We start from the raw sequence: 25,136 nt of genomic DNA on the forward strand, positions 1-25,136 counted from the left end.
TATTGAAGGATCCTTGGGTACTTGGTACAGACTGTTACGTCTACCAAGTTTCCTAGCATCCAAGAATAAATAGGATTCATAGAAGCCAGTGTTATGGGCATGTCATGGGTCAAGTCGTTAAATATATCGACGCAGTTAAATAGCTGATGGCATTATTTTATCCACTTTCTCATTGCGTTTCGAGTGGAAGTTCAACTTTGGCACGGACGACAGATGGCGCTCTTAACCTTCTACCCCCAAAAATCGCTGTTGTCTGCTCGTTTTCCCCTTCCGCGTTTTTTCGTTATAAACTTATGATTTAACGAACTGTTAAGATAAAATTTCATATTTCCTAAGACAGATAAGCTTCTACTCCTTTCATCTTACTCCCAGTTAGATTTAACCTTGTTAAAACATAATCAGATGAATTTGAGTTATAATGTCGTAAAATCCTGTGCATACAGTTACCTAGGAGTGATAGAGACATTTTTACCGATGTCTAGAGATGTTAAGCTTAAGCGAAATTGTTTTACCTTTGAATAAAAATACCGCTTCCAGTAGTGGGTTTATAGTACTCCTTGTTTGTGTAAGATTAGTGTAGCTGTAGAGCGTTGTTGCTGTTTAGTTTATACGCCCCCTAGGCCTATTTGTGAAAGACCTTTTTTACGCACTTTTATTGATCATTCTTTATTTGAAAAAAGTGTTGGCAATGTATATTTTTTAAATATGACGGAGTTGCTGTTGGTATGATAGCGCCCTATTAGCGAAGAAAACCTTTTTTTAAACAGTTGATTCATTCTTTGATAGAATTTCGAAGGAAGCAGTTAAGTGTTAAATTTGCTCGATTAATTTTGTTCGGCAAATAATATAATTAAGCCTTACGTATTACTGAAGGAGATTGATTTTGCCAACCTGTGTAAGTATTTAACTGTTTAGTAAGTATTTTCGTTAAGTGGGAGCCTAGCTTATGTGTGATTGTGTTGTGGCTTCCATGTTTTGGGACATTTGCTTTTTGTGTGGCGAGGTATGATTCAGCTTTGATATGGACAAATATTACAAATCGTACTGGTAGACTAAGAATACGGTTGAGGTATAGCGAGAGACTAGAGTTTCCACAGCAATTGAGAGATATTGAAAAGGCTTGAACAATCGACTATTTTAAAATTGCATTCCTGCACTTGCAAAGAATTAAAAAAAGCGATAGATGCATATATTTAGGTTGTTTAAGGGGTAGTGAAAGTCATCTCCACTCGGAGAGGTAATATTTTGGCTTTCCCAACTTGTTTTCTTTTGTTATTGTTTCTTTAAAGGACTTGTTTTATGTAGTCTTAGGTACCTTATCTGTTTGACTTGGGCTTTGCAGAGATAAGTTGAAGTCAGAATGGGATGGGCTTTATAGCTATTGAATATTAAGGGTGAATCGCTCCATATCACGTGGAATTGAATCTTTGAACGCTTTAATTTCAAAGTTTTTATATTTTTTTGAGCGACGATTACATTGGGTGTGGTTGCCTTAAGTTTTTTTTATCGTTTAAAGGACATTTTTTTCGTAGTTTGAAATAATTTGAGCAACTATTTGAAGCAAAGATAATTTTGACTTGGTGTTTTGGTTGAGAGAATGTGAAGTATTTGAGTTTTAAAACCAAAGAATATAAGGGGAAAAAATTTATATTTTTCTGTGTATAAAATAATAGGTGCAGGGTTCATACAAACCTGGAAAAATCAGGGAAATAAATAGTTGACAAAAACCTCAGGGAAATTTAGAGTTTTTAGTAAAATTCAGGGAAATCAGGGAAATTTGCGTCAAACAGGGGCCGAGTAATTAAGCAAAATGTTCGTGAGCAATCCCTCCATAAGATTAACATTACACTATAATTTGGAGGCTATAACTCTTGTTATATTAGAGATACGGGGATGTCCTTTGATTATGTTTTAGTCCTATTTGCCCCCCTCCCTACTTCGTTTACATTTGCTCCATAAGATACCCCATATGCGGGAGAAAACCTGGAAAACTCACGGAAATATATGGGGAGAAAACCTGGAAATCTATGGGAAATTTGTTTTCCAAAAGTTGTCCCGGGGTGGTATTTTTAATTGTAAATTATCAATATTAATTAGAATTAATTTATTTATAATTTGGGTGTAAGAATAATTAATACTATAATGGATGTGGCAAGTTTACTAGACGCCACTAAAATCGCTCTAATCACCAAAAATGTGATGAAATTATTCGTCAAAAGGTGTCCTTACGCCTTTAGTTAAATCATAAGTAATATAAAAACAATAAGTTGACACTCAGTCAACGATTAAGGCAGCTAATAGGAAGCATTGTGTAGCCAGGTAATTTTTCAGCGTATCTAGGCGGATTTTGTTTGAAGAGCTAGCTAAACTAATCATTATATATGACGAATTTTATCTCGCTACCTGTTGCACCTTGCGCCGCTAACAATGCCATGGGATGGGAAGTGGTATACTTTTGGGTTATTAATGTTACTTATGGTGAAGGTTATAAAATCATTGTTTATGAGATGCGTGGCTGTGGCAATATGGTCAAGGGCGCCGCAGTTAGCGCACTGCGTCGGGCCCTTACAATCCTGAGCATCCGCGTGGCTGACCCCACACGTGACACAGCGGAAAGGGCTCTTACAGTACTTGAGAGGATGTCCAAAACGGCGGCAGTTTTTGCATTGGAGCGGTTGGCGTTGGTACGGGGAGACTTTGTAGTGGCGGTAGTACATTCGGATTTCGGAAGGAATCTCTGCTGGTCCAAAGTTGATCAAGTAGGTGGTGGTGGTCCCTAAGCGGGACACTTGGGCACATGGAATGTTCTGTCGGTTTAGTGCATCGCTAATGAGGGCTTCATCGAGATTATCGGGGACCCGATATATAACCCCTTTGTTGCCTGGTTCGTGGTTCGGTCCCGGGGAGGAAATCGAAAAGTCGACCAGTTGAGGATTTCATCATGTTGCGTTTGCGAAACGGGCACCACCAGTATAGCGCCTCCTTTCAAGACCCGGAGGTCTTTCACTTCGCCGATGGAGTCTTCGAAATACTTACATAGGTAAATAAAGTCGACATCATGGAAGGTAAGTACATTGCTGCCTGGTATATCCGTGGCGATCGGCCCTTCGCGGCTAACGGCGGGTTGTAAGATCAACGGTTTGACCCGAGCAGAGGCGACCAAAGGTTCCAAGTCGTCGGTGGTGTGTCCTCGTTCCGTGTCAGAGTGGGAATCATCGTCGGTTTGGGGAGAGGCCGAGGCTTCGCGTTGCTTTTTTTTCCGTTTTCTGGTCATAAGGGGGAAAGGGGAGGTGGGAATAGAAAGAGCTAGAGGAGCGTGGTTGTGAACGACAGTTTAGCGGAGCGCAAGAAAAGCGACCGATCGTCTCGCTGTCTAAAAACCGAAAAAAAGAATTGCCTTTACATGACTTGCTGAGTACAAAGAATGAATGGTAGTGGGGACCTTCAAAATAAAAATGTACCTCGATTTTTTGTTACATTTTCAAAATCGACGTATCTCGGCCAGAGAAGCTCATTTTGAGTATTTTTTCACTATTTTCAAATATTTCGACTGAAACCATTGTTTTTGTACTTTTTACTGTAATTAGAGCCCGAGTAACTATTTTCATTCAGAAAACTGTTTAAATTCAATTTTCAATAAGAAATCGTTGTCACGGATTTTGTATCTTGAAGAAAAAAAACATGCGATTTTTTCGATACACTTTTGAACGAATCTTTTTCTGGGCAAATTTTTGACCGAATTCAGCTTAATAGCCTATATAATACTCATAAAAAGTGTTTTCATCTCGATTGATCAATAAATAAAAATGTACCTCGATTTTTTGTTACATTTTCAAAATCGACGTATCTCGGCCAGAGAAGCTCATTTTGAGTATTTTTTTCACTATTTTCAAATATTTCGACTGAAACCATTGTTTTTGTCCTTTTTACTGTAATTAGAGCCCAAGTAACGATTTTCATTCAAAATACTGTTTAAATTCAATTTTCAATAAGAAATCGTTGTCACGGATTTTGTATCTTGAAGAAAAAAAACATGCGATTTTTTCGATACACTTTTGAACGAATCTTTTTCTGGGCAAATGTTTGACCGAATTCAGCTAAATTGCCTATAATTTACTCATTAAAAGTGATTTCATCTCGATTGGTCAATAAATAAAAATGTACCTCGATTTTTTGTTACATTTTCAAAAACGACGTATCTCGGCCAAAGAAGCACATTTTGAGTATTTTTCACTATTTTCAAATATTTCGACTGAAACCATTGTTTTTGTACTTTTTACTGTAATTAGAGCCCAAGTAACTATTTTCAATCAGAAAACTGTTTAAATTCAATTTTCAATAAGAAATCGTTGTCACGGATTTTGTATCTTGAAGAAAAAAAACATGCGATTTTTTCGATACACTTTTGAACGAATCTTATTCTGGGCAAATTTTTGACCGAATTCAGCTTAATAGCCTATATAATACTCATAAAAAGTGTTTTCATCTCGATTGATCAATAAATAAAAATGTACCTCGATTTTTTGTTACATTTTCAAAATCGACGTATCTCGGCCAGAGAAGCTCATTTTGAGTATTTTTTTCACTATTTTCAAATATTTCGACTGAAACCATTGTTTTTGTACTTTTTACTGTAATTAGAGCCCAAGTAACGATTTTCATTCAAAAAACTGTTTAAATTCAATTTTCAATAAGAAATCGTTGTCACGGATTTTGTATCTTGAAGAAAAAAAACATGCGATTTTTTCGATACACTTTTGAACGAATCTTTTTCTGGGCAAATTTTTGACCGAATTCAGCTAAATTGCCTATAATTTACTCATTAAAAGTGATTTCATCTCGATTGGTCAATAAATAAAAATGTACCTCGATTTTTTGTTACATTTTCAAAATCGACGTATCTCGGCCAAAGAAGCACATTTTGAGTATTTTTCACTATTTTCAAATATTTCGACTGAAACCATTGTTTTTGTACTTTTTACTGTAATTAGAGCCCAAGTAACTATTTTCATTCAGAAAACTGTTTAAATTCAATTTTCAATAAGAAATCGTTGTCACGGATTTTGTATCTTGAAGAGAAAAAACATGCGATTTTTTCGATACACTTTTGAACGAATCTTTTTCTGGGCAAATTTTTGACCGAATTCAGCTAAATTGCCTATATTATACTCATTAAAAGTGATTTCATCTCGATTGGTCAATAAATAAAAATGTACCTCGATTTTTTGTTACATTTTCAAAGTCGACGTATCTCGGCCAGAGAAGCTCATTTTGAGTATTTTTTCACTATTTTCAAATATTTCGACTGAAACCATTGTTTTTGTACTTTTTACTGTAATTAGAGCCCGAGTAACTATTTTCATTCAGAAAACTGTTTAAATTCAATTTTCAATAAGAAATCGTTGTCACGGATTTTGTATCTTGAAGAAAAAAAACATGCGATTTTTTCGATACACTTTTGAACGAATCTTTTTCTGGGCAAATTTTTGACCGAATTCAGCTAAATTGCCTATAATTTACTCATAAAAAGTGTTTTCATCTCGATTGATCAATAAATAAAAATGTACCTCGATTTTTTGTTAATTTTTCAAAATCGACGTATCTCGGCCAAAGAAGCACATTTTGAGTATTTTTCACTATAGTTACTCATAAGTAACCTAGTTACTTGGGCTCTAATTACAGTAAAAAGTACAAAAACAATGGTTTCAGTCGAAATATTTGAAAATAGTGAAAAATACTCAAAATGTGCTTCTTTGGCCGAGATACGTCGATTTTGAAAATGTAACAAAAAATCGAGGTACATTTTTATTTATTGACCAATCGAGATGAAATCACTTTTAATGAGTATAATATAGGCAATTTAGCTGAATTCGGTCAAAAATTTGCCCAGAAAAAGATTCGTTCAAAAGTGCATCGAAAAAATCGCATGTTTTTTTCTTCAAGAGACAAAATCCGTGACAACGATTTATTATTGAAAATTGAATTTGAACAGTTTTCTGAATGAAAATAGTTACTTGGGCTCTAATTACAGTAAAAAGTACAAAAACAATGGTTTCAGTCGAAATATTTGAAAATAGTGAAAAAATACTCAAAATGAGCTTCTCTGGCCGAGATACGTCGATTTTGAAAATGTAACAAAAAATCGAGGTACATTTTTATTTATTGATCAATCGAGATGAAAACACTTTTTATGAGTATTATATAGGCTATTAAGCTGAATTCTGTCAAAAATTTGCCCAGAAAAAGATTCGTTCAAAAGTGTATCGAAAAAATCGCATGTATTTTTTCTTCAAGATACAAAATCCGTGACAACGATTTATTATTGAAAATTAAATTTAAACAGTTTTTTGAATGAAAATCGTTACTTGGGCTCTAATTACAGTAAAAAGTACAAAAGCAATGGTTTCAGTCGAAATACTTGAAAATAGTGAAAAAATACTCAAAATGAGCTTCTCTGGCCGAGATACGTCGATTTTGAAAATGTAACAAAAAATCGAGGTACATTTTTATTTATTGATCAATCGAGATGAAATCACTTTTAATGAGTATAATATAGGCAATTTAGCTGAATTCGGTCAAAAATTTGCCCAGAAAAAGATTCGTTCAAAAGTGTATCGAAAAAAGCGCATGTTTTTTTTCTTCAAGATACAAAATCCGTGACAACGATTTCTTATTGAAAATTGAATTTAAACAGTTTTCTGAATGAAAATAGTTACTTGGGCTCTAATTACAGGAAAAAGTACAAAAACAATGGTTTCACTCGAAATATTTGAAAATAGTGAAAAATACTCAAAATGTGCTTCATTGGCCGAGATACGTCGATTTTGAAAATGTAACAAAAAATCGAGGTACATTTTTATTTATTGACCAATCGAGATGAAATCACTTTTAATGAGTATAATATAGGCAATTTAGCTGAATTCGGTCAAAAATTTGCCCAGAAAAAGATTCGTTCAAAAGTGTATCGAAAAAATCGCATGTTTTTTATCTTCAAGATACAAAATCCGTGACAACGATTTCTTATTGAAAATTGAATTTAAACAGTTTTTTGAATGAAAATCGTTACTTGGGCTCTAATTACAGTAAAAAGTACAAAAGCAATGGTTTCAGTCGAAATATTTGAAAATAGTGAAAAAATACTCAAAATGAGCTTCTCTGGCCGAGATACGTCGATTTTGAAAATGTAACAAAAAATCGAGGTACATTTTTATTTATTGATCAATCGAGATGAAAACACTTTCTATGAGTATTATATAGGCTATTAAGCTGAATTCGGTCAAAAATTTGCCCAGAAAAAGATTCGTTCAAAAGTGTATCGAAAAAATCGCATGTTTTTTTTCTTCAAGATACAAAATCCGTGACAACGATTTCTTATTGAAAATTGAATTTAAACAGTTTTCTGAATGAAAATAGTTACTTGGGCTCTAATTACAGTAAAAAGGACAAAAACAATGGTTTCAGTCGAAATATTTGAAGGGTTGTTGGTTTTAGTCCAACCGGGAGCGTTGTTGTGAAGTCTTATAAATAACGTAAAAATTCAAAGTTTTTCCACAATACCTGAAGATCATTTAATTTCAAAGCTTCCGTGGCGCAATGGTTAGCGCGTACAGCTGTTAACCGAAAGGTTGGTGGTTCGAGCCCAGACAGAAGCGGTGTTGTGAAGTCTCTGATGTAGCGTAAAAAATCAAAGTTTTGCCAAAGTATGTGACGATAATTGTTTTTCAAAGCTTCCATGGCGCAATGGTTAGCGCGTTCGGGTTTTAACCGAAAGGTTAGTGGTTCGAGCCCAGCCAGGAGCGGTGTTGTGAAGTCTCTGATGTAACGTAAAAAGTCAAAGTTTTGCCAAAATACGTGACGATTATTGTTCTTCATAGCTTCCGTGGTGCAATGGTTAGCGCGTTCGGCTGTTAATCGAAAGTTTGGTGGTTCAAGCCCAGCCAGAAGCGGTGTTGTGAAGTCTCTTATGTAACGAAAAAAGTCAAAGTTTTGCCAAAATACGTGACGACTATCGTTCTTCAAAGCTTCCGTGGTGCAATGGTTAGCGCGTTCGGCTGTTAACCGAAAGGTTGGTGGTTCGTGCCCAGCCAGGAGCGGTGTTGTGAAGTCTCTGATGTGACGTAAAATGTCAAAGTTTTGCCAAAATACGTGACGATTATTGTTCTTCAAAGCTTCCGTGGTGCAATGGTTAGCGCGTTCGGCTGTTAACCGAAAGGTTGGTGGTTCGAGCCCAGCCAGGAGCGGTGTTGTGAAGTCTCTGATGTGACGTAAAATGTCAAAGTTTTGCCAAAATACGTGACGATTATTGTTTTTCAAAGCTTCCGTGGTGCAATGGTTAGCGCGTTCGGCTGTTAAATGAAAGTTTGGTGGTTCAAGCCCAGCCAGAAGCGGTGTTGTGAAGTCTCTTATGTAACGAAAAAAGTCAAAGTTTTGCGAAAATTCGCGACGATAATTGTTTTTCAAAGCTTCCGTGGTGCAATGGTTAGCGCGTACAGCTGTTAACCGAAAGGTTGGTGGTTCGAGCCCAGCCAGAAGCGGTGTTGTGAAGTCTCTGATGTAACGTAAAAAATCAAAATTTTGACAAAATATGTGACGATAATTGTTTTTCAAAGCTTCCGTGGCGCAATGGTTAGCGCGTTCAGCTGTTAATCGAAAGTTTGGTGGTTCAAGCCCAGGCAGAAGCGGTGTTGTGAAGTCTCTTATGTAACGAAAAAAGTCAAAGTTTTGTCAAAATTCGCGACGATAATTGTTTTTCAAAGCTTCCGTGGTGCAATGATTAGCGCGTTCGGCTGTAAACCGAAGGGTTGTTGGTTTTAGTCCACCCGGGAGCGTTGTTGTGAAGTCTTATAAATAACGTAAAAATTCAAAGTTTTTCCACAATACCTGAAGATCATTTAATTTCAAAGCTTCCGTGGCGCAATGGTTAGCGCGTACAGCTGTTAACCGAAAGGTTGATGGTTCGAGCCCAGCCAGAAGCGGGGTTGTGAAGTCTCTGATGTAACGTAAAAAATCAAAGTTTCGCCAAAATATGTGACGATAATTGTTTTTCAAAGCTTCCGTGGCGAAATGGTTAGCGCGTTCGGGTTTTAACCGAAAGGTTGGTGGTTCGAGCCCAGCCAGGAGCGGTGTTGTGAAGTCTCTGATGTGACGTAAAATGTCAAAGTTTTGCCAAAATACGTGACGATTATTGTTTTTCAAAGCTTCCGTGGTGCAATGGTTAGCGCGTTCGGCTGTTAAATGAAAGTTTGGTGGTTCAAGCCCAGCCAGAAGCGGTGTTGTGAAGTCTCTTATGTAACGTAAAAAATCAAAGTTTCGGGTGGACTAAAACCAACAACCTTTCGGTTTACAGCCAAACGCGCTAACCATTGCACCACGGAAGCTTCGAAAAACAATTATCGTCGCGAATTTTGGCAAAACTTGCCTATTTTCGTTACATCAGAGACTTCACAACACCGCTCCTGGCTGGGCTCGAACCACCAACCTTTCGGTTAAAAGCCGAACGCGCTAACCATTGCGCCACGGAAGCTTTGAAAAACTATTATCGTCACATATTTTGGCAAAACTTTGATTTTTTACGTTACATCAGAGACTTCACAACACCGCTTCTGGCTGGGCTCGAACCACCAACCTTTCGGTTAACAGTTGTACGCGCTAACCATTCCGCCACGGAAGCCTTGAAATTAAATGATCTTCAGGTATTTTGGCAAAACTTTGATTTTTACGTCACATCAGAGACTTCACAACACCGCTCCTGGCTGGGCTCGAACCACCAACCTTTCGGTTAAAACCCGAACGCGCTAACCATTGCGCCACGGAAGCTTTGAAAAACAATTATCGTCACATATTTTGGCGAAACTTTGATTTTCTACGTTACATCAGAGACTTCACAACCCCGCTTCTGGCTGGGCTTGAACCACCAAACTTTCGATTAACAGCCGAACGCGCTAACCATTGCACCACGGAAGCTATGAAGAACAATAATCGTCACGTATTTTGGCAAAACTTTGACTTTTTACGTTACATCAGAGACTTCACAACACCGCTCCTGGCTGGGCTCGAACCACTAACCTTTCGGTTAAAACCCGAACACGCTAACCATTGCGCCACGGAAGCTTTGAAAAACAATTATCGTCACGAATTTTGGCAAAACTTTGACTTTTTTCGTTACATAAGAGACTTCACAACAACGCTCCAGGGTGGACTAAAACCAACAACCCTTCGGTTTACAGCCGAACGCGCTAACCATTGCAGCACAAAAGCTTTGAAAACAATTATCGTCACGTATTTTGGCAAAACTTTGATTTTTACGTCACATCAGAGACTTCACAACACCGCTCCTGGCTGGGCTCGAACCACCAACCTTTCGGTTAACAGCTGTACGCGCTAACCATTGCACCACGGAAGCTTTGAAGAACGATAATCGTCACGTATTTTGGCAAAACTTTGACTTTTTACGTTACATCAGAGACTTCACAACACCGCTCCTGGCTGGGCTCGAACCACCAACCTTTCGGTTAGAAGCCGAACGCGCGAACCATTGCGCCACGGAAGGTTTGAAAAACTATTATCGTCACATATTTTGGCAAAACTTTGATTTTTTACGTTACATCAGAGACTTCACAACACCGCTTCTGGCTGGGCTCGAACCACCAACCTTTCGGTTAACAGTTGTACGCGCTAACCATTCCGCCACGGAAGCTTTGAAGTTAAATGATCTTCAGGTATTGTAGAAAAACTTTGAATTTTTGCGTTATTTATAAGTCTTCACAACAACGCTCCCGGGTGGACTAAAACCAACAACCCTTCGGTTTACAGCCGAACGCGCTAACCATTGCACCACGGAAGCTTTGAAAAACAATTATCGTCGCGAATTTTCGCAAAACTTTGACTTTTTTCGTTACTTAAGAGACTTCACAACACCGCTTCTGGCTGGGCTTGAACCACCAAACTTTCAATTAACAGCCGAACGCGCTAACCATTGCACCACGGAAGCTTTGAAGAACAATAATCGTCACGTATTTTGGCAAAACTTTGACATTTTACGTCACATCAGAGACTTCACAACACCGCTCCTGGCTGGGTGGCACCCTTGTTATTCTTAAGTTTATCTCTAAAGTGTCGGGGATAGGGGGAGGGTACCTCTCTATCTGTGGGGTCGGATACTTTTGAATTTTTATCTGTGGGGTCGGACACTTCTGATTTTTTTTATTTTAGATTTTTATATTTATTTTCTATTTTTCTTTTAGTTTTTTATATTCATTTTCTTGCCATAGAGACTTGATAGAATTCTCGAGACTTTATCCTTAAATTTTATCTCGAAAATGTCGGGGTGATGTGGGGTGGGGTACCTCTTAATCTGTGGGGTCGGATACTTTTGAATTTTTATCTGTGGGGTCGGATACTTATGAATTTGTATGTTTGGGGTTTTTATATTTATTTTCTTTTAATTTATGTTATCCACTCATTAGGGTAGGGTATAGAGGGGCTATTCACACGTACGATGTGGCTACTATTACGAGCCCTTGGGCCGTATTGTTTAACCCTGTTCTGATTATACAAAACATAAGTCGAAGGAGACGTCGCAGTGGACGGAAACCCTTTTCTTAAAACAGCTTCATTGCCCATTTTTCAGTTTCCGAAGGTAGATATTTTAAAGGTATACTTAAAAGCAAAAATACAAGCGCGTCGGCAAAGACAAAAACTCCTATTAAGTTTAGAAGAAATCAAACTCATATTGTAAAGTAATTGATAAACCAAGGTACAGCGTTAATATCAACTTAATTAAGTATAATTAATGAGATATTAACGCAAAACAACCATATTTTCCGAATAGACAGGAATAATTTTTAATGAAACTAAATAATTCATAATAAAATTACACGAGTTGTTCGTCCAACCGATTTTTTCATTTAAAACTTAAATAAATTTACATTATCATAGAAAAACATTTAAGGCGCGAATGTTCGGCAAAAGATAATTAGGGAAAATTATTTATTGAAACTCATTTTATAAGCTAAAACAATACTGCGGAACCACATTTAAGTGTCAATTTCATATTAATTTGGCGTAATTAAAGTGGAATGAACAGAAAAGAACATTTTTTGGGTAAAATTCAAGGATAACTTTTAATTAGGGTAAAAGACTAAAGTGATAACTACACGAGTAGTTCGTCTAATCTCAAATTGCCTATTTCACACTTAGCACTTAAATAAATTTACATTGTCATCTAAATTCATGAAAAGGCGCGAAGTTTAAAAATTCAGGTAGTTCGGCGAAAACTAAACTACACTATAAATTGAACTAACACTATTGCGCTACACTACAGCATTAATTTTAGCTTTACTGAGCATATTTAATTTGAAATTCACCCTCAACGTCCATTTCCTGGAAAGAGCATAATCCAGATGGATACTAATTAAATTATAATTCTGAGAGAGCGGTAGCTCTCTTAGATAAGACTTCATACTGCTCTTAATGTATAAGGAGGGTTTTTTGTTTGGCTGTAGTTTTTTTTTTTATTGCATAAATTGTTTTTAAAAAATTGCACAGAACTACAATTCTGGCCCACAATATGTGGTTAAAATTTCAAAGAGATTCATAAATTAGTTAATTTTATAAAAAATAAAGTTGCTAAGGGTGGTTTTCATTTCCATAAAATTCATCACACCTTTTGTTGAAAAACTGGAATTTTTCCCATAGAAATAACATGGGAAATTTTTGGAAAAAAACATTCCGGTTAATCCGATTTTAGAAAAACTATACGTTTGTTAGACTTGAAAACGGTTTTAAATGGAAGGTACAACACCTAACATTCCGCTAAGCAATTTTCATTGACTATAATTAAGTCTAAGTATGTTTAAATTTAAATTTTCAAAACCATTCCAATCTGCGATATTTAAGCAGTGTAAAGAGTCAGTTTATGATGTTAGCACTTTTAAATCTATTAGGTTCAAATCTCGTGGTGGTTGAAAAACAAGGGGACCTAGCTTTGTGTGAGCTAACAAGTTAAGTTCGAAAAGGTCCCCCACACTGCCTTTGGTACTTGTAGGTACTTGTGGGTACTTGTGAGTGTTTGTAGGTACTTGTGGGTGCTTGTAGGTACTTGAACCATTGCACTACGGAAGCTTTGAAAAACAATTATCGTCGCGAATTTTGGCAAAACTTTGACTTTTTTCGTTACATAAGAGACTTCACAACCCCGCTTCTGGCTGGGCTCGAACCACCAACCTTTCGGTTAACAGCTGTACGCGCTAACCATTGCACCACGGAAGCTTTGAAGAACGATAATCGTCACGTATTTTGGCAAAACTTTGACTTTTTTCGTTACATAAGAGACTTCACAACACCGCTTCTGGCTGGGCTCGAACCACCAACCTTTCGGATAAAACCCGAACGCGCTAACCATTGCGCCACGGAAGCTTTGAAAAACAATTATCGTCACATATTTTGGCGAAACTTTGATTTTTTACGTTACATCAGAGACTTCACAACCCCGCTTCTGGCTGGGCTCGAACCACCAACCTTTCGGTTAACAGCTGTACGCGCTAACCATTGCGCCACGGAAGCTTTGAAAGTAAATGATCTTCAGGTATTGTGGAAAAACTTTGAATTTTTACGTTATTTATAAGACTTCACAACAACGCTCCCGGGTGGACTAAAACCAACAACCCTTCGGTTTACAGCCGAACGCGCTAATCATTGCACCACGGAAGCTTTGAAAAACAATTATCGTCGCGAATTTTGGCAAAACTTTGACTTTTTTCGTTACATAAGAGACTTCACAACACCGCTTCTGGCTGGGCTTGAACCATTAAACTTTCGATTAACAGCCGAACGCGCTAACCATTGCAGCACAAAAGCTTTGAAAACAATTATCGTCACGTATTTTGGCAGAACTTTGATTTTTACGTCACATCAGAGACTTCACAACACCGCTCCTGGCTGGGCTCGAACCACCAACCTTTCGATTAACAGCCGAACGCGCTAACCATTGCACCACGGAAGCTATGAAGAACAATAATCGTCACGTATTTTGGCAAAACTTTGACTTTTTACGTTACATCAGAGACTTCACAACACCGCTCCTGGCTGGGCTCGAACCACTAACCTTTCGGTTAGGGGGGACGTAAAAGGAGGCCGGGCTATTTCGCCTCTCCTCAGTCGGAAAATACGTAGTTTTCGACATTCGCTTCGCGTTTACGTGAGTTTTCTGGTCCGTGACCAAATATGGATTTTTTAAACTAGACATTAGGCCAGCGACTTTCCTGCACGTCGTCTGCTAAACCAAAGAAGTGGATAATTAAAATATTAGAATTTTAATGGTACCCTTGAACTTTCTCAGTAGTCTCGTGGACCACTGACCCCCCTCCGATTTAATTTTTGAACTGGACCAGGCAATTTTTAAACTGGTCATTGTAAAAAATTGTATTATGTTAATTACAATAAGAATACAAACTTTTATTGATTTACGTTTTTTTTGAAGTATTATTATAAATAAATGTTTGATTGAGCTAAATTTATGGTCCCCTTTATATATGTTTCTGCTTAGTGCAGATTTTGAAAATGTAAAACTGTTTCTTAACATTCTTAATTAAAATGAAGACTGAAGGAACAGATATTAATCAAAAATGTCTTGATTAGAATCAAGACCTAAAAAGTATCGATAAGTCTGAGGTTATCACTTGTCTGAAGGATCAGATATTAATTTTTCTATTTAATTGAAACTTAAATGCATGCTTAAGAAAAAACAACGTTCCATTACCGTTTTCCGTTGAAATAAATTATTTTACTGGTAATCAATTTCAAAAATTTACTTATCTCGGCTTTTCGACCACAATTCCATTCCCCGAAAACATTTTATCATTACATTAATTACTTTTGGGAGATAACGTGTCAAAATAACCCATAAAACAATAAAAACTGTAATAGCGGTCTGTTTAGCCATGACAACAACCTTTTAAGAGTTACAAGGACTATATAACCCTTTCGAGACTAACAGAACCTGAGCAAACTATAGCTTAACCAGCTACTAGTACGACCAGGGAGAATTGATGTAAACTGGAGTTGAAATTTCATCATGTGCGACCTGCGGCCCAGAAACTCTCCCATAGTCCTAGTGTGTGTAGAACATAATTTTTTCGCTGTTATCTGCCAAAATCAATCTTTCTAGGTATTGCCGCCTCCTCACTTGAATTTTTCATGATATATTAAGGTTTGAACGAACAAAATTCAAGATTACCATTTTCACTACCATGTCCCTCTGCTAACTTGAAGCAAACTTTCCTCTCTTTCTGCTGCTCATTACCGGTGCCATTCCCTTGACTTTTTGTTCGTTATAACTACTATCATGAGTTTATTTATTTCAAATTAAATATAAAAAAATTGGATTTTTTTCCTTTTGTGCTACTTAAAATTTACAAATGTATATAACGTTGTCCGTGCCATATCAAATAGTCTCTAACCATTGTTAGAAACTAGAGAGAGAAATTGGGCAGTAACACTGATCATGCCCTGAACTATGAGAAAGAACAATACGACGGTTGACTAAAGTACACTTGATATTACATCATTTTGCAAAACCGCGAGTAAAAATCTAACTGTCCCTATTGAATTTGGCGCCATTGGTTTTAGAATAATTAAAATGTTCCACTGCGAAGCGTGCCGGTCACGAATGGGGATGTAACGTCTTTAGGAACCTTTTAAAACGCAAAACCATACACGTACTCTCCCAAAAGTAATTAATGTAATGATAAAATGTTTTCGGGGAATGGAATTGTGGTCGAAAAGCCGAGATAAGTAAATTTTTGAAATTGATTACCAGTAAAATAATTTATTTCAACGGAAAACGGTAATGGAACGTTGTTTTTTCTTAAGCATGCATTTAAGTTTCAATTAAATAGAAAAATTAATATCTGATCCTTCAGACAAGTGATAACCTCAGACTTATCGATACTTTTTAGGTCTTGATTCTAATCAAGACATTTTTGATTAATAAAAACTGTCTTTGCGACAAAGATGAGAAAAAGTAAGAGATAATTGCCGGAAGTAACAGAAATTGAAATTTTGACTTTTGTAGACATGATTATTAAACATTGAATATTTTAAAAAATTGCTTATCTTAGTTTTTTCACCAAAATACCTTTAGTAAAAGTATTTTATTGTGAAATATCTGCATAACATTACGCATATCTGGGAGCACTGCCGTGCTCCCAGCCAAGTCGAGCACTGACATCCTTTTCTCGAAGCAACTCGTGGCACTTTTAAACCCAATGTAACTTCGTGATGGTTAGAGGTAAAAGTCTGAAATTTTGCTTGCCGCGAGGACTGTCAATCCTAGCTCTAATTTCCAAATTTCAAGTTCCTACCCTATATACTTTTCGAAATATCGCAGGTGAAATTTACCTTATTTTGTCACTCACTCACTCACTCACTCACCGATCATCAAAATTCTAAGGTACTTCTAGAGGAGATAGAAACTTAAAATTCAGGATTTAGTTTTCATTTATTTTATAAAGCACAGAAAAATTAAAACATCCCGAAATTTTTATAAAATTGTTCTTTAGTTCTTTATTTATAGGATATCGCGTACAATCTTTATTACATATTCTCTGCGGGTCGAAAGGGGTAATTCAGCGTAAATATGGACAAACGTTAGCGATTATATTGGCAAACGAAGTACCACGAGAGGGTCTTGTTTTAATATAACTACCGAAGTATAACGAGAGGGTCTACAAAAAGAAGTGAGATCCTATGAAAAACATTAACATGTACAAAAATGGGCCAAGCCTCGCCTCGTGCCCTTTCCGCTGTAAAACGTTCTGAGATCCCATGTAGAGCCAAGTCTGCCTTTTGATCTCATTCAATCGCCAATTGAACAATTATGTTATAAATTAAGTCCTTTTCCTAGTTAATAACCAATATTCTTTGACTCTATCATTATTATACATCTTTGTTCGTATCAAAAATATCGTGACTTGGCAAGCGCGTGTATATAAGGTTATGCATGACTCTTCTTATAAACTTGTACATATCCCCTCGACCATAAACGATTTAGTGAATATCCCTTCGATTATTTTAAAATCGGCAACGATTTAGTGAATTTCCCCTCGACTTCCTTTTAATATTACTTACCTGCGATTGCCAAGTCACGATATTTTTGATACGAACAAAGATTTATAATAATGATAGAGTCAAAGAATATTGGTTATTAACTAGGAAAAGGACTTAATTTATAACATAATTGTTCAATTGGCGATTGAATGAGATCAAAAGGCAGACTTGGCTCTACATGGGATCTCAGAACGTTTTACAGCGGAAAGGGCACGAGGCGAGGCTTGGCCCATTTTTGTACATGTTAATGTTTTTCATAGGATGCATTTTACTTTCTATTAAAAATATACAGTTAGGTTTGAGTATTCGGCTCTATAAGGAGAATAAAATATACTGAAAATCGATGATCGCTGATAAAATAAAACTAGTATTGAGACCTAACAAAATGTGTTAGTTAATTGACTATAACCCAAGGGATTGAGCATAGCACGAAGGGTCGGTCATTCGAAGAAATCATCATTCTCGAAATCGACATACATACACAAATATACACACAGACACGCCCAGTGTAATACCTCTCCATGACGTCATCGTCACTCGGAATGGTAAAGAGTGAGATAAAAAAATCTGTTTTATCAGGGTTTTTTTTAAAGGCATAATGAAATGGTCAGACAGTTTTTTCATCGATTTATAATCACATAAAAATCAATAACGAAATTTAGTGAAACCTTTATAGATAAAAGCGATAAAAAAGGTCCCCCCCTTTACCGAGTTGAAATGATAGGCGTTTCGTATGTTATCAAATTATTTTAGCTGCTAGGCCATTTAGAGAAGGTTGTTTAAGTTTTAACAGGAGCTAATACGGTTTTCGAAGCCGGACATAAGAAAATAGGAAATAAGATGATAGCAAGGTGCTTGTACCAACGGTACCTAAATTTACAAGTGCCCCTCGATCAGATTCACAAAATTGTTCATTTTCGAGAAATAGCGAAGGAATTGGGCGTTAGTTCAAGAAGTCAAGAAAATGCAGCAAAAATGTTTAGGGGAAGATTCATAAACGATTATAAGAGTAGTGACCCAACGGAAGAAGAAGGACTGAAAACGATTTTTATGAAATTAGTTAATTCAACAACTACCGAAGCTGACCCTTCTGAATCAACATCAAATGAAATTCAAACAAGATGGGGAGATTTATTGAAAGAAAATTATACGCCCAAGTCAGGCATGGCATCAAATACCGCATCTAGATTGTCAAATTTCAGTCCTAAGTTTGTATAAATTATTTAATTGTATTGTAAATCTGTTAAATCTATAAGTTAATTTTATTTTATTTTTCTTTTAGTTGTCAGTCAACTCCCGTTAAAGAACAAGATGAAAGGAACAATTGGGTAAGTTGGTTTTTTTTAGCAGCTTAACAATAAAATTAGTAAAATTACACTGTATTTCCACCAATTAGGATGAAGAAGATTTAATGGCGGATAATTTAACCCTAACTGGTCCTGAAATCACAGTTTCAAATATGACAGGCTCTCATGTCCCATTGCCCAATCAGATCTGAATCTCTTATGTCTTTTCTTAAACATGAAGAGGAGGCAAAAGCAACGCCATGATTTTAGTTATTTTTATTTATCACTTTTATTAATTCATTTGTTTGTTTATATTTTTAATTGTCTGTAATTTTTGTACAAAATTTAGTTCTTTTCTTTTGATAATTTTACATGTCTTTAGAATAAATTCAATTGTTCAAAGTAAAATATTGATTTTTATTAAGAGAGGGTGGTCCTAAATAGTGTTCCTGGCTTTTTTAAGTCCAAAACTTGGGCCTAAATAGAAACAGCCTTTTATTAATGAAGTCTTAAGGCACCATCTCGATTAAATCCGCTACATTTTTCAATATAATAAATAACTAAATCTAACAGAAGAGGATGTTTGCGCCATTCTTCAAAGGGTTCTAATTCTACATAACTTTCCATGTTGGTGAAATGTTCTTTTTTTTTTTTTTTTGGAGGTTTCAATGCAAGCGGGTCAGAGGACCTCGGCAAGGATGTGATTAGTCAGGTTTCATTATGTGTGTAAGCAGGGGAAGGAAATGAGGTTTACTTGGGAGGTGACGGATGGGGTGTGGGGGTCAAGTCACCTCCGGCGGACACGGGGCAGTCGGCACCTATAGGGTAGGATCGCCGACATGTGTCTTATTCCCTCAAACTTTGCCTCCCAGAAGCTTAGCTTACAGGAGTACGCCACACTCCCGGCTGTTGGTGAAAATTACAGCAACCAATTTTTCAGAGTAGAAAATGACGGGTAAACTGTTCCGTAGCGGCTCTTTGGTGACACGTGACCTGTGTTTAATAAACACTTGCAGTTTGTTTCCATAAGTCATTTAGAATGTTTTAGCAGACGATGTATGGGAGAATATCTACTATTTTAGAATTTGGGGTAATTCGGCAAAAGTTCGGCAAAAATAACTTCGGGGTAAAATAGTGTTTCACCCCATAATATATTGCCGAAAAACCCCTGTTTTACCCCAAACTTTTGAATTTCCTCAATATTAATGTATTATAAAGATAATATAAATTAATTTCAGTGTTTAATAGTAAAAAAGGGATTTACCAGCTTATAGCTTAGTTTTAATCTTAATTTTGTAGTTTAATTAAAAGTTATTTTAATTTTTGTCCCAAAAATGTACGTTTTTGGTCTAATTTTATATTAATTATATTTAATTATGTGGAAATTAATGCTGGATTGTGGTTCGGCAGAGTAGATTTAGATAATAAATTGAGATTCAATTAACAATTCACATTAATATCAATGTTTTATTGAAAATTCAATCCTTGCCAAAAAAACCCTATTTTACCCCAAACTTTTGAATTTCCTGAATATTAATGTATTATAAAGATAATATAAATTAATTTAAGTGTCAAATAGGAAAAAAGGGAATTTACCAGCTTCTAGCTTAGTTTTAATCTTAGTTATGTAGATCAATTAAAAGTTATTTTAATTTTTGTCCCAAAAATGTACGTTTTTGGTCGCATTTTACGTTAATTATACTTAATTAAGTTGAAATTAACGTTGGATTGTGGTTCGGCAGAGTAGATTTAGCTTATAAATTGAGATTCAATAAAAAATTCACATAAATGTCAATGTTTAATTCAAAATACAATCCTTGCCGAAACATCCCTATTTTACCCCAAACTTTGGAATTTCCCGCTTATTAATGTTTTTAAAAATAATAAAAATTAATTTCAGTGTTAAATAGGAAAAAAGGGGATTTACCAACTTCTCGCCTAGTTTTAATCTCAATTATGTAGATCAATTAAAAGTTAATTTTTGTCCCTAAAATGTATGTTTTTGGTCGAATTTTTCGTTAATTATGCTTAATTAAGTTGAAATTAACGTTGGATTGTGGTTCGGCAGAGTAGATTTAGCTTATAAAATCAGATTCAATAATCAATTCACATTAATATCATTGTTTAATTGAAAATTCAATCCTTGCCGAAAAAACCCTATTTTACCCCAAACTTTAGAATTTCCTGAATATTAATGTTTTTAAAAGATAATATAAATTAATTTAAGTGTCAAATAGTAAAAAAGGAGCTTTACCAGCTTCTAGCTTTGTTTTAATCTTAATTATGTAGTTCAATTAAAAGTTATTTTAATTTTTGTCCCAAAAATTTATGTTTTTGGTCGAATTTTACGTTAATTATGCTTAATTAAGTTGAAATTAACGTTGGATTGTGGTTCGGCAGAGTAGATTTAGCTTATAAATTGAGATTCAATAAACAATTCATATTAATGTCAATGTTTAGTTGAGTTTTTGATATTTGCCGAAAAATCCCTATAAGTGTCGTTGGGGCAAGACAGGGTAGCTTAGTTAGGCTTATTTAGTTTCTGAAATGCATTTAAAGGATTAACTTGATTTAATTTCGACGTTTAGTGTAGCCCCCCGTATTTTTATATTTTACCCCACTCTTTTTTGCCGAAAAGTGCCGAAACGGACACTATTTTACCCCGAATAGCCGAAGGCGAAGCCATAAGTCATTTAGGATGTTTTAGCAGACGATGCATGGGAGATTTCTACTATTTTAGATTTTGGGGTAATTCAGCAAAAGTTCGGCAAAAATATTTTCGGGGTAAAATAGTGTTCCCCGTCTAAATTATAGTCTCGAATGTGAAGATATGTTCCGTGTGGCCTTTGAGATTGAAAAACACATATTTTACAGTCCACTGACTCTAGCCAGTGTCCAGCAGCTGCACAATTCTTAACTGCCTCTAATTTTAGCAGACCACGGGCGCCGTGCAAAGGCCAAAAGCCTAAGTTTTTTTATTCCAGTGCATTGGGGACGGGGTTGACAGCCGCCCACCACTGGTGACGGAATTCACTCGAAAATCGTATAATAGAAATTGGCTTCAGCTATCCCCAGGCAACCCAACCAGACAGCAACCTGCTGGAACGAACTAGGCTGAAATATAAGATGTGGAAATGACGCAGAGATTTCATCTGACCACAAAACTTAAGCGAAATCTTTAAGGAGCGACGACATAAGCTAATAGTCTTGGTGACCTGCCTACAAAAACGTAACTTAGCGTCGAATATAGTACCCAAATCTTTAGTTTGAGTTGCTGTGCGGATGGGTTTGGAGTCAATTAAGTAGAAGTTCAGCAACATTCAAACGAATTGGTTATTAGAAAACTATTATTCTTACATTGATAAAACAAGACATTACCATGCAAAAACGGAAGTGCCGGTACTTTCATATTAAGGCATCATTGCTCGGTCCACTGATAAATTTCCTAACGTTGGGATTATTTGGGAAATATACATTCACTTCTGTGTTTCTGAAACTCGAAAATGTGCAGTTACAACCCATATTTATTTAAGAAATAATAAAGAGGGGGATACGGGTTCCATAGAACTTTGGGTAGACTAGCGGAAAAATTCAAACATAGTCTTATCGAAATCTTTGATTAATTTTACGAAAGACAAGTACTTAGCGCTACCAAATCCCAATTTTCACATCGGACCGATCAGCGTAATCGGTGATATTCGCCTTGGAAGATGCGCATTCAATGTTAAAAGATAGGGAAGATTCCTAGTTTTAGTGGTGCTCTTTAATGCCTTACCCCCCACTGACTTGTATAAATCTCGGCGCAAAACTACCTCAACACATGCTTAAAATATCCTGAAAGTTTGGTTTTGTAGGAACTAATAGTATTGATGTAACAGAAGGATAAAGAAGGTTACGTTTCCTGGAATAAATAGACTATTTGTAGACAACAACGCCTGGTGGGGTGCTCCACTAAAAGTCTAGCTGTAGCGACGGAAAAATCGCTTCAAGGGGCTCTCTGGAAGCTTTTATACTACCAAAACCCCTGTATAGAATGAAAATATTTCCATTTGGTTGCTTTACTCCCAATGAAGATGATAAAAAAACAACACACTATCCTTAAGTAATAGTTTCATTTTTATTATGTACAGTGGTTAACAGACTCATATCATATTACATCTGGTAAGTCTTCATCCATTTGCAGGTTTTCTAGTTCTGTTGCGTCTTCGCAAATAAGACGCGCAGCAGATTGGGGCCACGAACCTTTTTGTTCGTGTCTGCGGTAGCCCAAGTACCAAATTACACTACTTACGTGGGCACATGTGCCCACCGTTAGCGCCCCACCCTTGCAATTACAATACCACCGCTGAATGGCGTTCATTCCAACACCATTAGGAGTATATTGCATAAATGTCTGATGTTCGGTAGATTTGGAAAACTGGCCAGGTACTTTAACCCTAAGAAGGTTGTTTTCGACCTTACAGAGCTCGACTGTAAAAGTTCCTAACCGGTCAATTATTAGGCCGACGTATGATTCCGCTCTCCTTGTTTTAAAATCACTCATGACCACATCCCGCACGTCGTCTTCTGTAAGTACCAGGAAATCGTCGAGCTGGATATCGATCAGTTTCTCCCATTTGGTAGGTATTCTCGAAAGTCCGTCTCGTTCCACTCTCTCCTTTAGTTCATTTGTTTGTCCTTTTGACGCTTCCATTCTTTGGACGGTGGCTTCCCAATTTCCTTTGTGCAGCAAATCAGGATGGAAGGCGTTTAGTAGTGCCGCCGCTATTCTAAGAAAGTCCTTGAGGTGCAACAACAGACCTGATGGTATGCGGTGTTGCAATAGAGCAAAGACAGTCTGAAGGTGACCATTGCGCACCTCAACCGGCCATCGTAGGTACGTTACCATTCTAGAACGGTTAACCTCAGAGGCTTCCACTTGTTTGCTACCCTTTGGTAGGAACGACGGCATTTGGAGTTCCAAACCTAAGTCTTGAAGTAGACCGTCAGAATCCCGAAAACCGCGGTCAGCCAGCACAACATCGTTTCTTTTCAACAATGTCTTCAGGTTCTGTTTCGTTTTTAGGGCATGGTTTAATATTCTGGCGTCTTTGTTTTTCCCGTTGGAATAGTATGGGCCAAGAACATCTGTAATGTACCCTGTTGTGGTTACCATTAGCATAGGCTTGAGGATATGTTGGCCTTTGTGGATGCAAAATGACTTTTGTAATACCGTGTAGTCGCTTGACCTTTCAACGCGAATGTACGTCCCATCCACTATAACGATAAGACAATCGTCCCTTGAGTTTGCAAATAGTCTTTGAGCTGCCGGTGATTGGTGATTAGCAATTAAATGTTCTCGTTTAAGATTATCTGCTCCAAGATGTTGAGGGACGAACGAAGTAATCATGGCCGATGTAACAGACTTTACTACATCAGACACGTTTTTCTCTGTGATGTGGAACAGTGACGCCAAAAACGGGTTTGAGAGTCCCATTCTGAGTTTCATAAGCAAGATACACAACGCTGTTTGTGTTGACCGAATTTCGCTGTTCCGTAACTTAGAAACAATACAGTCATGTACAATGCCAAAATCGTGCATATTCAGTGATGTCAGAACTTTGCAGTCTTGATCGTTGGTGATTAACGTTTTGAACGTCGTCTTCCGTTGTTCTTTGACAATTTCCGTTAAGCCATGAAGTAGTTCTTCAATCTCAGTCGCGTTTAAGTTTGCTTGCGTACAATGTGGTGTAATCGCGTCTGTTATGTCGTCGGGAAGCAAATTATTATCAAGGGACGATTGTCTTATCGTTATAGTGGATGGGACGTACATTCGCGTTGAAAGGTCAAGCGACTACACGGTATTACAAAAGTCATTTTGCATCCACAAAGGCCAACATATCCTCAAGCCTAGGCTAATGGTAACCACAACAGGGTACATTATAGATGTTCTTGGCCCATACTATTCCAACGGGAAAAACAACGACGCCAGAATATTAAACCATGCCCTAAAAACGAAACAGGACCTGAAGACATTGTTGAAAAGAAACGATGTTGTGCTGGCTGACCGCGGTTTTCGGGATTCTGACGGTCTACTTCAAGACTTAGGTTTGGAACTCCAAATGCCGTCGTTCCTACCAAAGGGTAGCAAACAAGTGGAAGCCTCTGAGGTTAACCGTTCTAGAATGGTAACGTACCTACGATGGCCGGTTGAGGTGCGCAATGGTCACCTTCAGACTGTCTTTGCTCTATTGCAACACCGCATACCATCAGGTCTGTTGTTGCACCTCAAGGACTTTCTTAGAATAGCGGCGGCACTACTAAACGCCTTCCATCCTGATTTGCTGCACAAAGGAAATTGGGAAGCCACCGTCCAAAGAATGGAAGCGTCAAAAGGACAAATAAATGAACTAAAGGAGAGAGTGGAACGAGACGGACTTTCGAGAAAACCTACCAAATGGGAGAAACTGATCGATATCCAGCTCGACGATTTCCTGGTACTTACAGAAGACGACGTGCGGGATGTGGTCATGAGTGATTTTAAAACAAGGAGAGCGGAATCATACGTCGGCCTAATAATTGACCGGTTAGGAACTTTTACAGTCGAGCTCTGTAAGGTCGAAAACAACCTTCTTAGGGTTAAAGTACCTGGCCAGTTTTCCAAATCTACCGAACATCAGACATTTATGCAATATACTCCTAATGGTGTTGGAATGAACGCCATTCAGCGGTGGTATTGTAATTGCAAGGGTGGGGCGCTAACGG

The 25,136-nt window shown here is 37.0% G+C and overlaps 1 protein-coding gene and 1 non-coding gene across 2 annotated transcripts; one reads left to right on the plus strand and one right to left on the minus strand.

Moving 5' to 3' along the window:
- Positions 1–10,770: 10,770 nt before the first annotated feature.
- Positions 10,771–10,843, minus strand: TRNAY-GUA (transfer RNA tyrosine (anticodon GUA)). Its single transcript has one exon. It is a non-coding gene; the product is annotated as a tRNA-Tyr (tRNA).
- A 7,046-nt stretch (positions 10,844–17,889) lies between these two features.
- On the plus strand, positions 17,890–18,800 carry LOC149694759 (uncharacterized). The gene is made up of 2 exons (XM_089867449.1): positions 17,890–18,314; positions 18,389–18,800. The coding sequence occupies exons 1-2, from the start codon at positions 17,947–17,949 to the stop codon at positions 18,459–18,461; spliced, it is 441 nt and encodes a 146-aa protein (XP_089723575.1). The 5' UTR covers positions 17,890–17,946; the 3' UTR covers positions 18,462–18,800.
- Positions 18,801–25,136: the final 6,336 nt, after the last annotated feature.

This window comes from Phalangium opilio, unplaced genomic scaffold (genome assembly GCF_054372755.1).
Source record: "Phalangium opilio isolate 3A_F unplaced genomic scaffold, DU_Popi_V2 ptg000022l_1, whole genome shotgun sequence".
NCBI classification, from domain to species: Eukaryota; Metazoa; Arthropoda; class Arachnida; order Opiliones; family Phalangiidae; genus Phalangium; species Phalangium opilio.